At 52.4% G+C, this 16,916-nt stretch overlaps 1 protein-coding gene across 5 annotated transcripts in view; it reads left to right on the forward strand.

The window, feature by feature from the left end:
- The window catches only part of PCM1 (pericentriolar material 1), a 146,962-nt gene that overhangs the window by 78,316 nt on the left and 51,730 nt on the right, over nt 1-16,916 (forward strand). For all 5 annotated transcript variants that reach the window (XM_044299703.1, XM_044299717.1, XM_044299732.1 and 2 more), the window contains 3 exons: nt 490-618; nt 11,538-11,722; nt 12,128-12,352. In XM_044299703.1, the coding sequence (XP_044155638.1) occupies nt 490-618; nt 11,538-11,722; nt 12,128-12,352 (539 nt within the window). The remainder of the gene's footprint in view (nt 1-489; nt 619-11,537; nt 11,723-12,127; nt 12,353-16,916) is intronic.

Consider the following 16,916-nt stretch of genomic DNA (forward strand, 5'->3'; position numbering starts at 1 on the left):
TGCTTTGGGCCGCCTGGTTTTGCAGGCAGCGGTTTCCTGATGCTCTGGTGGTGTTCCGCCTTGGGTTTGTGGTCCCTCCCTTCTTGGACTGCTCTTGAACGTCCCAAGGTCTGTGTCCCCCAAGGAAAATGGGCGAGAAAAGGAGATTTTTGTATAACTTACCAGTTAAATCTCTTTCTCGCTCTTCCTTGGGGGACACAGCACCCACCCTTCTGTGTTTGGTTACAGGGTTATGGTCTGGCGCCCCGTTGGGTTGCTGGCTGGTTGTTTCCGTTATTGGTTGTTATCCTTTCACTACTTGGACACGCAACTGGTAGCCTCTATCTCCAGGCTGAGGGTATAGCTGATGGAGGAGGGGCTTAACAGTTTTACTTAGTGTCACGCCTCCTAGGGAGCTGAGCTATACCCAAGGTCTGTGTCCCCCAAGGAAGAGCGAGAAAGAGATTTAACTGGTAAGTTATACAAAAATCTCCTTTTTTTCCCCCTCAGTTATCGACCTCCACTACAGAAACATCAAGGCAAATCCCTACAGCTGCCTCCACTCCAGAGGTTAATGAGATGAGTTCTGCGTTCATTCCGGGCATGCCAGACCTTGAAGATTCATCTGCTGATAATGAAGTAAGGAGTGGCAGGAACCCTAAAATCTTGTTGAGAACAGTGTTATTAACAATATATCTGCAACCAACTTTACTAACAATGGTTCTGCTTGTTTTCTGCCCAGACCTCTTCACCCCTCAACCTTGTTCTTCTGATCTGACTCTTCTTTCCTCTTTCTATGTAGGGTTCAGAGCCCACCTTACTGATGTCAGACCATTGTCCCTCCTTTTTTATTGTTTTCCCCCCTTGACATTTGTATATGTGTTCCTTAGTACTGTATTTAGCTATACTATAGCTTTCTGCTATAATCTTTAGTTCTCCCTCCTCTTTGGGACAGTCTTCTGTGTCCCCAATGACATGAGCGAGAAAATAGGGTTTTTGTGACTAACCTGTAAAAATCTTTTTTCTTGCTCTGTTCTTCAGGGGTTCTGACCCATCTCGAGTTTTCTCTGCTTTTATGGTTTTTCTTCTATTTCTATTGGCTGCTGCTATTGCATGTGTACAAACTGATTAGCTCAGTGTTTGCAGGAGAGGTATAGCTGGTGAAAGGAGCGAACACTTTAACATGTCCTCTAGGAGGCGTTGACACTAGTAAAAGCTGTTAGCTCCTCCCCTGGCAGCTATACCCCCTCCAGCCTGGAGAGAGAGCTTCAGTTTTTTCTAGTGTCAATAGGAAGCAAGACCTCCCTGCTCTTCAGGGATCTCCTGAAGATTTTTTATTTTAGTTTATTTTTTTTCCATATTTTTTTTTTTGAGACGGGACAACAGTGGACACCTCGCCTCCCTGTTCTCCCGGGGTAGAGTTGCGCCAGTCGGTCACCCGCACTGCTGCCTCCCCCACAGAAGACAAGGTGGACCAGGGCAGCCTCGCTCCCCAGCATCCCGCCAGCCAAGGGGTCACCCATTCAAGCCCCCCCCCCCCCCCGCACTCTGACGCAAATTCTTCCCGCCCTGCTCCCCCTCCCCCAGAAGCATGCTGAGCCCGCCCCAGTCCTAAAAATGGCCTTAATTTAACCCTTTCATGCCCAGTCACCTCTTTAGGCCGGCATATCTGGGGATCCACCCCTGGTGTACGCTGGTAATGCAGAGGATTTTAACCCTTTCCTGCCTCTTGTGCGCTTGAGGCCGGCATCGTATAAAAAAAATTATATATATGTATGTATGTATGTATGTATGTATGTATGTATGTATGTATGTATATGTATGTATGTGCGTGCGCCATACGGGTCCCCCTCCTCAGCCCTCACTACCGCGGGACCAACCTGTCTGTGTGGTACCACACTGGGCCATGTCCTTTCTCGGATAGGGAGGGACCTCTCTTTCTCGCCCAGTTTCCTTGGGGGACACAGAAGACCTTGGGTATAGCTCATCTCCCTAGGAGGCGTGACACTAAGTGAAAACTGTTAAGCCCCTCCTCCACAGCTATACCCTCAGCCTGGAGAGAGAGACTGCCAGTTTTTGCTTAGTGTCCAAGGAGGCAAGACACTCCCTGCTACTGCAGGGCTGTTTTCTCCTGTTTAGTTTTAGTTTTGCTTTTTACTTTTTTTTCTTTTCTTTTTCTTCAGATCATCAGGGACAACAGAGACGCACTAGACCTCTCTGTTTCTCCCGGGGTTGAGCTGCGCCAGTGCCGGCATCCGCACTGCTGCCTCCCCCACAGAAGACAAGGTGGACCAGGGCAGCCTAGCTCCCCTGCATCCCGCCAGCGTAAGGGTCGCCCGCACGCCAAGTCCCTCTTCCAGCGTCCTGCCACTACGGTGCCAGTAGCTGAAGGGGCGACCCTGCTGGAACAGACCGAGGGTGAAGACGGCTATGGTGAGAGATTGGCTTCTCCAGCCCTACGTCCCCCCCCTCACCCCTCACCCCACCCCGGTCTCCTGCGTGCCTGACCCCCATACTGGGCCTCTGGACCCTTCTGTCCCTGCTAGACTAGGCTGGCCCCTGGGCTGCCGCAGGGCGACATTCTGCTCCCTCTCTCCTGGTCTCCATAGGACATTAGCACCTTCTCTCTGCAAGAAGGATGCCTAGGGAGCTGCAGAGGTCCGCACCTAGCTGCCCCTGACGGAGGGGTTATGCAGGCTTCCCACCCTCACTGGCACCCGGTCTCAGGTCTCCCTCTCTTACCGGCCACTGCTTCAGGGCCAGGGGGCCCGCGCCTTGCTGCCCCTGACCCTCCTCTACCCTCATGGGCACCGGTCCAAGGGCAAGGTGGTTGTGGCTGCCGGCCATATGGTGCAGTGAAATGGCTGCCGGGCGCAGGGTCCTCGCTTCCGGGCAGCGGGGTGGGCACCCGCGGCCTGCAAATGAGCGCTATGCTTCAAGCCCCCGGCCGACCGTCGGAACATTCCGGTCGGCCGGGCGCAGCGAAATCAGGGTCCCCGGCTCTTCCGGCCCGCGGGGTGGGCATCCGCGGCCGGTATGTGCAGGCGCCGCTCCGTAGGCCCGGCCGGTATTTGAATACTGTGCGGCCCCGGTCAGCCGGGCGCCGCTACAAATTTAGGCCCCGGCTTCACGGCCTGCTAGGCCGCAAAATTCCGGCCTCTGTTGGAGGGGGCTGGAACTTCTCCAGGCGCGAATTCTTCGCGCCTGGAGGTTCCCCCGCCCCCAGGGGATCGCAGCGCCGCCCCCCAGGCCGGATCCCTGTTAACCCTTTGGGTACAGGCCGGCTTCGGATGGGCCTGTGTGGCTGCCCCCCCCTTTTTTTCCCTGCTTCTCAGGGATTCTGTGCCCCTATAGGTGGCTCACCTTTCTGCCTCAGTGAGGCTGTTATAATAAAAAAAAAAAAATAAAAAAAAAAAAAAAAATAAAAAAAAATATATATATATATATATATATTATTTATTTATCTATTATATATACCTTGTGGGCTGCGCAGGACGCTGCAGCCTGATCTCAGTAGTGCTGCCTGTATACATGCCCCCCTTCCATAGGCGGCATGTCGCGCTCCCCGGCTGCGGCGCTGCCAGGGTCATTTTCCCCTTCTAGGCGTTTTTCTTGCCCTCTTCCGCGATACGGCGCTGGTCAAGTGCATGCGGCCCTTTCTGTAGGCAGATGACGCCTGCCATGTGCAGGACCCCCCTCCTCGGCGGGATACTGCACTCTCCCTGGCTGCGGGTTGGCCTTGTGCATGAACCCCTCTTCATTGGCAGACTACGGCAGTTTCTCCGGGCACGGCCCCCTTCCACAAGTGGGACGCTGCCTCTCACTGGTTTCGTTGCCGATGATGTGCATGACCCCCATCATTCTTAAGCGGAATACTGCACTCACCGGATACGGTGCTGGCCATGTGCACGACCCCCTTCCATAGGTGGAACGCTGCACTCTCACTGGATTCGCTGCTGACCATGTGCGTGACCCCCTTCCATAGGCGGAACGCTACACTTGTGCGTCGCTGACGCCCATAGGCATGGCTCCCTTCCGTGGACGGCATTCGGCACTCTCACTGGATTCACTGCCAGCCATGTGCATGACCGCTTTTCCATAGGCGGTACGATGCGCTCTCATTGGATTCGTTGCCGGCCTTGGGCATGCCTCCTTCCCTGTGGCGGCATACATACACTCCCTCGGTCGGTGGTTGTTCTCTAACCAGTACGTTGTTGGCCATGTGCATGAACCCCATACGTGGCGGGGTGCTTGCACTCTCACTGGATCCGCTGCCGGCCGTATGCATGACCACTCTTCCGTGGGCGGTGTACGCACTCTCACTGGTTTCGCTGCCGGCCATGGGCATGCCTCCTTCAGGTGACATACACACATTCTCACCGACTGCTCGCACTCTCCCTGGATGCGATGCTGGCCATGTGCATGACCCCCCCCCCCCCCACTTTTTTCTGGGCGGCATACTACACTCTCACCGGATACGTTGCTGGCCTTGAGCATGGCCCTCTAACATGGGTGGAACGTTTACGCTCCCTTTGTATACGGTGCTGGCCTTGTGCGTGACCACCCCTCATTCCTGGGCGGAAATTTGCACGCTCACGAGGTTCAAGGCTGTTCTTGTATGTGCTGTGTTGGACTTGCACATGTTTCCCTTTATTAGCGGAGTTGTTACACTCTCACGAAATTTCGGTGTTGGGTGGTTTGTTGCACACTCACTTAATGCTAGGATAGCCCTGTGCATGTCCCCCTTTCACTAGGTGGACTTCCTGCTGGATACTGTGTGGCTATGTGCATGGCCCCCTTCTGGGCGAAGTATGGTACGCCCTATTTCTCTGACGTAGGTACGACCTTGGGCATCACCCCCCTTTTTGGGGCGGGCCTTTGCACTCTTACAGACTACAGTTTGCCAGGTACATTTCCCCCCTTTCGGGGCGGTCAGTTTGCGTTCCATCGCATAAAATACTAGTCTTGTGCATAACTCTTTTTCAGTTTGCACTTTGCACTTCCGTAGATTCTGTGGCGCTCTGTGGCTGGCCCTCTTCGCTGAGTGATATTTTTGCAGTGAGCGGACGCTCTCGTGCGTTGTTCGGGCCGCGTATGCCTCCTCGTTCCGTAGGTGGGTTGGCCTCACTGCTTACGGGGCTACTCGTACGTATGCCTCCTTTCCTCCTGCGACATATTTATTATCTTGGGAGTCGGTGGTTGCAGCAAGACTTGCATTATTCTCTACAGAGATCATTCTGTCCACCTGTGTGAGCCTCAGGTGTTGTCCAATGAACAACAAATGAATACCTTTTATATATATAAGTAAACGGGCTCTACCTGCTCGCTACTGCACCGAGCTGGGCGGTGCTCATTCATTTCGTTGGCCCTTCCGCCCGGGGAGTGTTCGTGGTTCCTAGATACGTACCCATTCGTCCTCCCGTGGCATTGTTTCCCTGCGCTGGTGGTTACATGGTCGTGAGTGCTGTCTGCAGCGCCCGTCGCATTCTATGTTGGCTCTGGCGGGTCTACAGTCCCCTCACCTACTACTATTTCCTCCTCTGCGAGTGCGGTGTGGTATGATTCTTTCCGGTTGGCGCCCTCGGCGTTCAGTCTGCTCTGCTACCAGGTTCGGCCACTCTTCTTGGGAAGGTCATCCAACTTCTCTTGGGTGCTCGCTTACCCAGGTCCGGAGGACCTCCACCTTGGGTTCTTCAGGGTATTCGCCTTCTGCGAGGCGGTGAACCGGGCGTCTCAGTGTAGCGGGGTTCTGCCTTTGAGCTGTCCTATGGCTTCTCTGTTACCCACTCCTCCTTTCGTTTGGAGGGTGTTATGCCGGCCTCTTTCTCGACTGCCTTTTCTCGCCGTCTCTGTTTGGCTCCCACTCGGTACGGATCACTCCGAATGTGGCTTCTGTTCCGGCCACGCTTCAGAGGCTGTTCCTTCACTGCCCTCCCCTCTGGGGAGAGCATGGTTGTTCATGTTGATGGTTCTGGTGTTCCTTTTGGCCTCGTACTGTCCCCCTTGTTCAAACTGGCTGTACTTGCTGTGTGCCTATTTACCGGGTCTACCGCGTTCTGTCCTCCCGCTGGGTGCAGATTGCGTTTTTTCCATTCTAGGCAACGTTTCTGCTATGGACTTACCTTCTCGGTAACTTGGGAGGACTACCATTTAGTCAAGATTGTCTTTAGATCCCCCACACCGGGACTGTAGTCCGTCTTCCTGTGGTGGCTACATCGGCTTGGGCTTTAGCCTGTCTTGTACTGGCATCTGGCGGTTGCTGGACGGACCCTTTGGTCCCTGTCTGTCTGTCCTTCTGCTCCCCCACTCCGGTGGATACGGAACACCTTTGTTCGGGGCCGACGGGACCAGTTCTACGACCGTTCTGCCCGGGTTACTGGTCTGCGCCTGTTCATTGGGTTTTCGCCCGCTTGCCCAGGCGACTATTGTGGGCTCGCTAGTGTCACTCCTGGCCGTGTTTTCGTCCAGGATCTGTGGTAGGAATTAGGGCTTTCCTTGGGGTTCTGTGGGAAGCTGGGCGTTCCCCCACTCTGCCTTTCTCTCTCCATGGTTCTGTCTTTCTCCAGTCCGGCCTGGACCTGGGACTGGGACTCTGTTGCTTGAAGTATCAGTGTCTGCGCTGTCCTTCCTCTTTCAGCGTTCCCCGCCCCTCTGGGCCTGTCAGGACCTTCTTCCGTGGAGCGGCTCTTGGTTTCCTTTTGTATTGCCCTCCGGTACCGCCCTGGGAACTACATACTGGGCTCTTGGCGCTCCAATCTTTCCCTTGGAACCGTTACAGCAGTTCTCTCTACTCCTTCTGTCCTGTACGGTTGTGTTTCTGTAGTCATCGTGTCTATGACGGGTGCCTGAGTGGCGGCCCTTCTTGTTCCGAGCCTTCTGTCTTTCCCCAGGACAGGGCTGTTCTCCATTCTGTCTCTTCCTTCCTTCTGAAGGTGGTGTTCGTCTTTCCTTTCATCAAGGCAGTCGTCCTCCCCTTCTCACCCCCGGGAACGGACACTTCACCGTTTTGGACGTTGTTTGGGCCTTGCAGTTTTTCCTTGGGGATCTCCGACTCTTGTCGACGTTTGGTCTCTTGTGTTTCCAGGAGGTCCGCGCAGAGGGTGGATGGCCTCCAGGGTGGCTTTCCTCCGCTTTCTCGGAGTGGCTTTTGCTGTGGTTGCCGCACCAAGGGCAGGGTTCTGCTTTTGGTGTCGCCATTCATTTCACCAGAGCTGTCGGTTCCTCCTGGGCCGGAGACATTAGGCTTCGGCCATGCATTTGTGCAAGGCGGTCACTGGTCTTCCTTGCACACCTTACCGAGTTCTGCAGGGTGCATACTCGGGCTTCGGCGTATGCTGCCTTGGGCCGCCTGGTCGGCAGGCGGCGGTTTTTTGATGCCTTCGGGTGCTTCGCCTTGGTGCTGTGGTCCCTCCCCTCTTGGACTGCTATTGAACGTCCCAAGGTCTTCTGTGTCCCCCAAGGAAACTGGGCGAGAAAACGAGATTTTTGTATAACTTACCAGTAAAATCTCTTTCTCGCTCTTTCCTTGGGGGACACAGCACCCACCCATTCTTTGTTTTTCTTGGCACGGTTTCCGAGTTGTTTTACCCTTTGGGTAGTTGGCTTGTTGGTTCCACTTTTGGACTTTGCCTTTTTTTCACTACTTGGACACGCAACTGGCAGTCTCTCTCTCCAGGCTGAGGGTATAGCTGTGGAGGAGGGGCTTAACAGTTTTCACTTAGTGTCACGCCTCCTAGGGAGATGAGCTATACCCAAGGTCTTCTGTGTCCCCCAAGGAAAGAGCGAGAAAGAGATTTTACTGGTAAGTTATACAAAAATCTCGTTTTTTCCTAATCCACCCTCCAGGTCGTTTGGTTGATATTTCTCCACCTGCGCAATCCAGTGAAGGACCACTGCAGGATCCCAATCCGCCCTCCAGGGCCGTTTTGGTTGATAATTCTCCACCTGCTCAATATAGCGGAGAACCTCTGGAATTCCAAATCCACCCTCTTGGGTCGTTTGGTTGATAATTATCCACCTTCGTACATCACGTGGAGGACAGCTGAAGCATTCCAAACCCACCTTCCGGGTCGTTTGGTTGCTAATTCTCCACCTTCGAAATTTAGCGAAGGATCTCTGCAGGGTTCCCAATCCGTCCTCTGGGGCCGTTTGGTTGATAATTCTCCACCCGAGCCATAGAGTGGAGAACCTCTGGATTCCCAATCCACACTCCTGGGTCAGTTGGTTGATGATTCCCCACCTGCGCAATTCTAGTAGGAGGCAACTGGAACTTCCCAATCCACCCTCTGGGGTCGTTTGGTTCATAATTCTCTACCGGCACAATTTTATACAGGACCTCTGTTCCCATTCCATCCCCTGGGTGGTTTGGTTGCTAAGCCCCCTCCTGCGCAGTCCACATCTGCCAGGGGTGAGATTCTGAGGGGCAGACCTGCGCGCTAGCGGACCACAGCAGGTTATCTTCTCCTCGAACATCTCCGCACCCCCTCCCTTCATCCCCGGGTCACGCTCAGGCGCACCCTCTCACAGGAGCGGGTCCGTCTGTACTTAGGTGCTAATTGCACTCCCACAGGGTACAGGACTCGCCATATGCACTGGTTCTCGCCGTGGGCATTAACCCTCCTTTATAGGTGGGGTATTTTCCCTACCACTGGCTTAAGTACTCCGTACGCATTCCAGGAGGAGCTAACAGCTCCTTCCATAGGTAGGGTGATTGCACCACCTTTGGATACGGTCCGACTGTCGCGCTATTCTCCCATAGCCGGAGTGTTACACATCACTGTGCTGCCTGCCTGCTTTCCTCCCTTTCGCAAGTGATCCACTAACGGGTGAATAACTGAATATCTTCAGATACGGCAATTCAACAGTCGGTACCTAACGGTGCCCGGTACTATTACTCTAGTGCTATATGAGTGCCGCCAGTGGATACGGTGGCTATGCTTGTGTTCTTTTTTTGTACTGGTTTTGGCCATGATTATAACTCCTCTGTCTTTGAGGGGGTTTACTAGCATCACTTGTGTCTTAGAGACTCCCGTCTTCATGGGTCTTCATTGTTCCAGTCGGTCACGATATTGTCCGCATCAGTGGTAGTGCGTACACCATTGCACATATATAGTGAGTATGTTCCAACGAGTCGAGTGCTTCACTGACCGTTTTCTATATTCACCACTCCGCCTTCTCTGGGGAAGTGGTTATGCTGGCGCTCTGGTAGCAGCTACAGCGTGTTTTCCTCCACAGGTGCAGCCTTTCGCTAATGCTTGAGTTAGTGGTCGCTGCAGTGGGACATCCCCTCAGGTAGGGGCCCTACCCTGGCGCCAGCTTGGCTGTTGCTTCCGTTCAGCGCCTTTCCAGGTAGAGTTCTTAAGGTTGCGCTACTTAAACTGGGGCAGTATGGTATGTGGCTTCTACGGATAGTCTCGGGCCTCCCTCTCAGTTTTTTGCGCTGATGGACGAGCACTGGCTATTACTGTGGGAGCGGTATTGCATACCACTACATACTTGGGGTCTGTCTGTTTAGTTTTTTTGTCAGGTGATGGACTCTTCTACAACTGAAATCCTTGGCTACTTCTGTATAGCCCCAGTCTCTACTGGAAATGGGCTTGGACCTAGCCTATTCTTCCCCTGTCCCTTTCCTTCACTGGATAATGATTCATAGACACCCCGCATGCCTTGGTAGTTCCTATGTTACTACCTTCCCTCATCGGCATCTGCACGGCGTATTCTTTTAGTGGCCTTCCATTCCAGGCACGCTCCGGTCCCAACTGGTGGGCTGTGGCCCCCTCCACCTCCCTCCTTCTATAGGGACTCCTTCCATTGGTCTGGGTGTGCTAATGGTATACTACACGAAAGCTCCCCACCTCTCCCGAGCAGGAGTTCCGGAAATATACAACATGGATGCCCTGACATCTATTTGGCGGGAGTTCGTCCCTCCTTATGTGTTTTTTCTCTCCTGCCCAGGGGTTCTACGGAGGATCAGATGGAGGGCATTCCGACAAATCCTAGGCGCTCCGGATTGGCCCTGTCGCGCATGGTACGCCGATCGCATTCGCCTTCTAGGAGATTTCTCTGGTCACTGCCACTCAGAGATGACATTCCTTTAGGGTCCGGTCTTACATCGGCATTTGGTTGACGGCGTGGCCTCCCCTGGTGCTCATGGAAACCTTCTTTCAGGGATTGGCACATATGATTCCTCCGTACCGTCCTTTACCGCCTTGGGATTTGAATATAGTTTTCTCAGAGTTCCAGTCTTATCCCTTTGAGCCCTTGGGGAGACATCTCTCTCCGGCTCCTGTCCTAGAAGGTATTTTATTTTTTTTTCCTTGTGGCTCTCATCCATCAGACGGGTGTTTCGAGTTGGGGGTGCTTTCTTGCAGAGAACCCTTCCTGGGTCTTCACAAGGATAAGGCGGTTCTCTGGGCCTTTCCATTTTTCTCTGAAGGTGGTCTCTGTCTTCCACTTCAATGTAGGAATTGTCCTTCCTTCACTGTCCCTCTCCTTCACTCCCTAAGGCAGGGAGCTACGTCATTATTGGCGGCCTCCAGTCCCTTCGGCATACAGAACCCCCCTTTTTTTTGTCATCCACGAAAAGGATTGGCGGCCTCCGAGGGGCAATTGCACGATGGATTCGGACTGCAGATGCCTTACCGTTCTGCCCTTAAGTGTCACGGCTCGCTCCCCTGAGCGGTGGACGCTTCTTGGGCTCTGAGGCATCACCTCCGGCTGCTCAATTGTGTAATGCGGCTTCCAGTCCTCCTTACACACATTAAAAAATGTTCCAGGTGCATTCTCATGCATCTGCGGCCGCTGGTTAGCCCGCAAGGTCTTGCAGGCGGCAGTTTCTTAGCTACCAGCAGGGACGCTTGCTTCCATGGGTCTATGGTTTTTCCCTCCCCGTGGATTGCTCTTGAACGTCCCACGGTTCCCCAATGAATATGGGCGAGAAAAGGAGATTTTTGTATAACTTACCAGTAAAATCTCTTTCTCGCTCTTCATTGGGGGACACAGCACCCACCCAGTATTGTTGTTCGGCCACAGTTGTGGCTTTTGCTGGTTGGAACCTTGTTCGGTTCTTGGCATTGTTGCTGTTCCACGTTTTTTCGTTGGTTTACTTGCTTCTCCTACTGCTTCTCACAAACTGAAGCTCTCTCTCCAGGCTGGAGGGGGTATAGCTGCGAGGGGAGGAGCTAATAGCTTTTACTAGTGTCAATGCCTCCTAGGGGTCAGCTCCCATTCAGCTACTGGAAACTGCAGGGAACAGCTAATCAGTATGGGTGCTATGTGTTGGCCCCCTGCCGATTTGGATATTGATGACCTATTCTGAAGATAGGTCCTTATTATGAGGTGCATGGAAACCCCTTTTATATAAAGTCAATGAAAAGACAATCGTATTGTAATTAAAATCAAATCCACTTTAAAGTCGTTGGTATATCAAGATCTGAGTAACAGTGTACACGATTGAAAACTTGTATACAATGGTCCAACATTTTAAATTCACTGAAGTTAGTTGATCATTTCAGTTGCACTCCCTATAAAGATGACAGCTGTTTAATACTCTTATTCAGGTTTGGTCAGAGATACGCAGGCACCAAATTTTAAGAGAAGATTTGCGGCAAAGAAGGAAACAGCTTGAGTCATTGATGGCTGAACATCAGAGAAGACAAGGAATCACAGACACTACTTCTGCCGGCTCTTTAAGAAGTGATGACTCTGAAGCTCAGAGTCTTCAGCACCAAAGCAGAACTGAAAAGTGAGTACATATTTTTCGCCCTATAAGATGCACCTGCCCATAAGACACACCTAGGTTTTAGAGAAGGGGAATAGGAAAAACAAATTTTCATTTGACCTCAGATCAGACCACCAATCAGGCCCCCAATTTAATCAGTACTCAGCTCAGAGCCCCAATCAGACTTCCATTGAGACCCCAATGTTAGTTAGACCACAGATGTCTGAATGTGAATGAACCACTGACCTAATTACAGACCACCTTGCTCAGAATAAATAAAATAAAAAACGAAAAACGACTTGCCTCTCCTGCTGTCGTAAAAATGTCCTAACAAAAGCAGTTTTCAAATCTATTTTTACTAATGACGTATAGGTTCATTTTTTTATATCTATGGTTAATATGATTCAAAAAAATTAACTTTTTTGTTAGAACAATGGCGACTTGGGGTGGATCTACACAGTGTGCTCTTGATGATGATGATGATGATGACGATGTGGAAGATGAAGATGAAGCCTGCATATCAGATGTAAATCGGGAAGAAGAAGAGGAGGAGGAGGAAGAAGATGAGAAAGAAAACACATTCCGAGAAAATGCCCCATATCCTCCAAGCAGCATAAATCAGAGTGCTTTTAGTGGGAAGACCTATAAACAAGGGTTAGTGGATGTATTTTGTTTTTAGTATAAAATTTCTATTCAAGGACATGTATATGTAATTAGTGGGCAGAGATAGTAGTATTTGGGTATAGCTGCTGCCACTAGGGGGTAGACACAAAGTAGTTAAGTGTTCCCTTCTCCCCTCTATCACTAGCGTTTCCCACTTTCCTCTCTCCTCCGTGATGTGCGTCGGCTGGGCCACAAATTTTAACTGTGTTGGAGCTTTGGACTGTCGGTCAAATCTAGTCCCTGGTTTAGGCGCAACCTAGGCCACACTTTCAGGGGCGGGTATTTTATTTTAATTGTGGGTATTACATTCTCCTGCCTCCTCTACGATGTGAAATCTTTAAGCTGTTCCTTTCCCCGCCTCCACTCCAGTACCTCTTAAACACAGGAGGAGAGGCGGCTGGACCATCTGAGCTCCAGCCGCCTCTCCTCCTGTTTCGTCATGGCTCTGTTCTCTTCTATATTCTTGGGGCCATCACAGACTTGGTAAGATCTGCCCTTGCTGTCCCCCCCATAGGACGTGCAGAGGGGTTTCGATTGATCGAACTATCTCCCTTGCCTTTGGCTGGTGAGCCCAGCTGATGGTCAACTCAAACTGGTTGCATTCCCTTAGTTCCATTACCAAAATGGAGCAGGATGTCTTGCTTATAAAGCCATAGTGGAGATGCTAGAACGCATTCCCCCTTTTGCAGCCCGTTACCCCCTTAGATTCAGAGGAACCAGCGTCCAGGTGACAGCCCAAAAAGCACTCCAAAGCCTCCCTTACAGCTACTCACACTGTCTGATGGAGACCACTCAGAGGGGAATTTTCTGATACCGAACAAACTATTGTTGATGTTGCTTTTTAATTAAAGCATTTAAAATACACTCTGGTGCTCCAAATCAAGGTACCCCCAAGGGGTTAATATCCATGCTTGGCAGACACATACACTGACACAAAGGCAGGTCAAAGACAGTGTGAAACTGTATATACTTCTTCAGGAGTTAAGGGTGCCCTTATTTCAATGGTTAAGAAGGAAAAGGAGATAAGAAGAAAGAGAGAACACGCAACTAGTGTAAACATCTGTAGGCAGAGGAGACGTGAACTAGGCCCTCCATGCCCACTTCTCTCAAGTGTTGTGTAATCAGACCTTCAGGAGGACAGGGGGGACATGTGGCAGTCCATGCAGAGGTAGTTTATAGCAACTACATACAAATCTCTAGTTCATACAGTCCTAGAGATACAGAAGATAGAATGATATTCAGACATCTCTATCACTATGAATGAGGATCAGATGATTGACCATCTCATCTCGCCTGTAATTGACTCTTCCGGTCAAGAAAATGCTCTTCCCCCAAAATATTTTTTATTTTTTTCTCCGTTCCCGGCTGTCCCCAAAATATTTCCTGAACCACTCGGTCTTCGATATATCTCTATGTCCAAGAACAAGATTTCTCGCCCATATTCATTGGGGGACACGGGAACCATGGGTATAGCTATGTCCTCTAGGAGGCGTTGACACTAGTAAAAGCTGTTAGCTCCTCCCCTGGTAGCTATACCCCCTCCAGCCTGGAGAGAGAGCTTCAGTTTTTTTTCTCTTTCAGGTGGGAAACAGTGGATGCCTCGCCTCCCTGTTCTCCCAGGAGGGGAGCACGCCAGCGTTGGTTTGCCACGCTGCCTCCTCCCCCCACAAGAAGACAAGGTCGACCAGGGCAGCCTCGCTCCCTGCATCTCGCCAGCCAAGGGGTCACCCGTCCAAGTCCCTTAATTCCAGCTTCCTGCCACTACGGTGCCAGTGGCTGAAGGGTTGACCCTGCTGGACCAGAGGAAGGGTGATGATGGCAACTGGTAAGAGTAGTTACTCCTCTCCTCAGGTCACTGTATCCCTCCAGCCTCAGATATCTCTGATATCTTGCGGTTTCACCATGTCTGATCCACCTGGGGTTCTTCCGCGGTCTGTGGCTATTCACTATGCCTGCTCTTTATGTCAGGTTAAATTCTTTTGCGGGCATAAGGAATCTGTCTGCACTGCTTGTCAGACGCTCAGGCAGCAGCCCATACTGCTGCTCCCCCTCTGGCATCTGAGTTACCCGACTGGGCCCAAACGCTCTCTCAGGCGGTGGAAAACCTTGCTCAAATCTCCCAATCCACCCTATAGTGGTTTGCTTGGTTGAGAATTCGCCAACTGCGCAGGCTGCACCTCTCTCAGATGCACCCTCCAGAGCTTCGGGCGACACCCCTAGGTCTCTTCCCGGTGATTCCGCCAGTGCACGGCATTCACAAAAGCGTCCTAGAGTACACCATGTTTCTTCCTCTGATGCATCTCCCTCTCCACCACGTGTACGGTCTCACTCAGGTCTTTCTTCTCCTGGAGACGTGTCGTCCGACGGTGAGGTTGAGTATTCGGATATGGATTTTGATGCGGAGCAGTCTTCTAATTTGCCCTCCACCGTGGATAGCCTCATTGCTGCCATCTGCGACAACTTCCGGGTGTCCTTCTTCCGTCCAAAACAGTCCTCAAAGGTATTTCCTCGCCATAAAGATTTTTCACAAGTGGTTTCCCAGGCCTGGGATCACCCAGACATGCGTTTTTCAACCCCAAAAAAACTGAACGTCCTATATCCTTTTCCAGCGGACTGCGTTTCCGCGTGGACATCCCCTCCCGCGTGGACATCCCCTCCTAAGGTGGACCCACCTGTGGCACGGCTAGCCAAAAATACGGCTATTCTGATAGCCGATGGATCCTCCCTTCAGTCCGCTGAAGATCGGCGGATGGAATCCTTGACGAAGTCCCTCTTTGCGGCCACGGGGTCAGCCCTCAGGCCCGTGTTCACCTCTGCATGGGTAGCAAAGGCAATTTCCGAGTGGGGCAGCCAGCTGGACCAGGACTTAGTATCCGAGGTCCCTGCTCAGGACCTCCGATCCTTGGCGCAGCTAATCATTCAGGCAGGGAAATTCTTCTGCGAGACGTCTCTGGACGCTGGCGCCCTCATTGCGCGCTCTTCGGCGCTTGCAGTCACCTTTGCACCGTGAACGTTGGCTAAAGGTGTGGGCAGCGGACACGGCTTCCAAACGTTCTTTGATCGGTCTCCCTTTTGCTGGTACCCGTCTCTTTGGTTCTCGGCTGGATGAAATTATTTCTGAGGCCACGGGTGGCAAGAGCACCCATCTTCCACAGCCTAGGGCCAAGCGGACCTCTCGCGTTAGGTCAGGTTCCTCACGTGGCAGACCCATGTGTAGATTTGCTAGTTCCCGCCCCGCAGAGAGTTCCTCCTCTGGCGGGCACAGCCCTCCTGGCGTCCCAGACCTCAGGCCGCTCAGCCCCCTGCGGCTAAGCAAGCCTCAGCCTGAAGGTGTGCCCCCGCCCAACAGGGTGGGGGGCCGCCTCCTCCTCTTCCAGGACATCTGGCGGGCCCACGTGTCCGACGCTTGGGCCCTCGAGATTGTATCTTCGGGATACCTGATCGAGTTCCTGTCCCATCCCTGGACGGTTATTACCACCGACGCCAGTCTTCTGGGTTGGGGTGGAGTGTTTCCTCCCAGGACAGTCCAAGGCACATGGTCTCGGTCGGAGTCCAAGCTCCCGATCAATGTCCGGGAGCTCAGGGTGATTCTTCTGTCCCTCCGGCACTGGACCCACCTCTTGAAGGGTCGCCCAGTAAGAGTTCAGTCGGACAACGCCACGACTTGTGGCGTACATCAACCACCTGGGGGTACACGCAGCCTCGCGGTGATGCAGGAATCTGCCGAGATCTTACGATGGGCGGAGGCCCATGTTCTGGCAATCTTGGTGATCTTCACTTCGGGTGTAGAGAACTGGACGGCGGATTTCCTCAGCAGAACTACCATAGATCCGGGCAAGTGGTCCCTCCACCCATAAGTATTCGAGGCGATCTGTGTCCGTTGGGGTCGCCCGACGTGGACTTGATGGCCTCAAGACTCAATCAGAAAGAAAGGTTGGAAACCTTCCTTTCCCGAGCAAGGGATCCGGAAGCTTACAGCGCGGACGCTCTGATCTCCTCGTGGCAGGGGTTCTCCCTCCTCTCCTTTCCCCTCCTGCCCAGGGTTCTACGGAAATTCAGGATGGTGGAGGTTCCGACGATCCTCATTGCCCCAGATTGGCCTCGTCACGCCGACCTCGTTCTTCTGGGAGACGTTCCTTGGTCTCTGCCGCTCATAGACGACCTGCTTTTGCAGGGACCTGTCTTCAATCAGCATTTAAGGTCTCTTTGTTTGACTGCGTGGCCATTGAAACCGCCATTCTAAAGCGGAGAGGTTTTTCAGTGGATGTTATCCGCACTATGATTCAGGCTAGAAAGCCTGCTTCTTCCAGGATCTATTACAGGACCTGGAGGTCCTTCTTGGGTTTCTGTGACAACCGAAGCATTCCTCCTCTTCGTTTTTCTCTCCCCACGATCCAGTCCTTTCTTCAATCAGGGGTGGACCTTGGTTTGAGCCTTAGCTCTTTGAAGGGCCAGGTCTCGGCGCCTTCTATTTTTTTCCAGCGCCCTCTGGTCCCCCTCGGGCCTATAAGGACCTTTCTTCAGGGAGTGGCACATACGATTCCTCCGTACCGTC

The sequence above is a fragment of the Bufo gargarizans genome, chromosome 1 (genome assembly GCF_014858855.1).
Source record: "Bufo gargarizans isolate SCDJY-AF-19 chromosome 1, ASM1485885v1, whole genome shotgun sequence".
Lineage (NCBI taxonomy): Eukaryota > Metazoa > Chordata > Amphibia > Anura > Bufonidae > Bufo > Bufo gargarizans.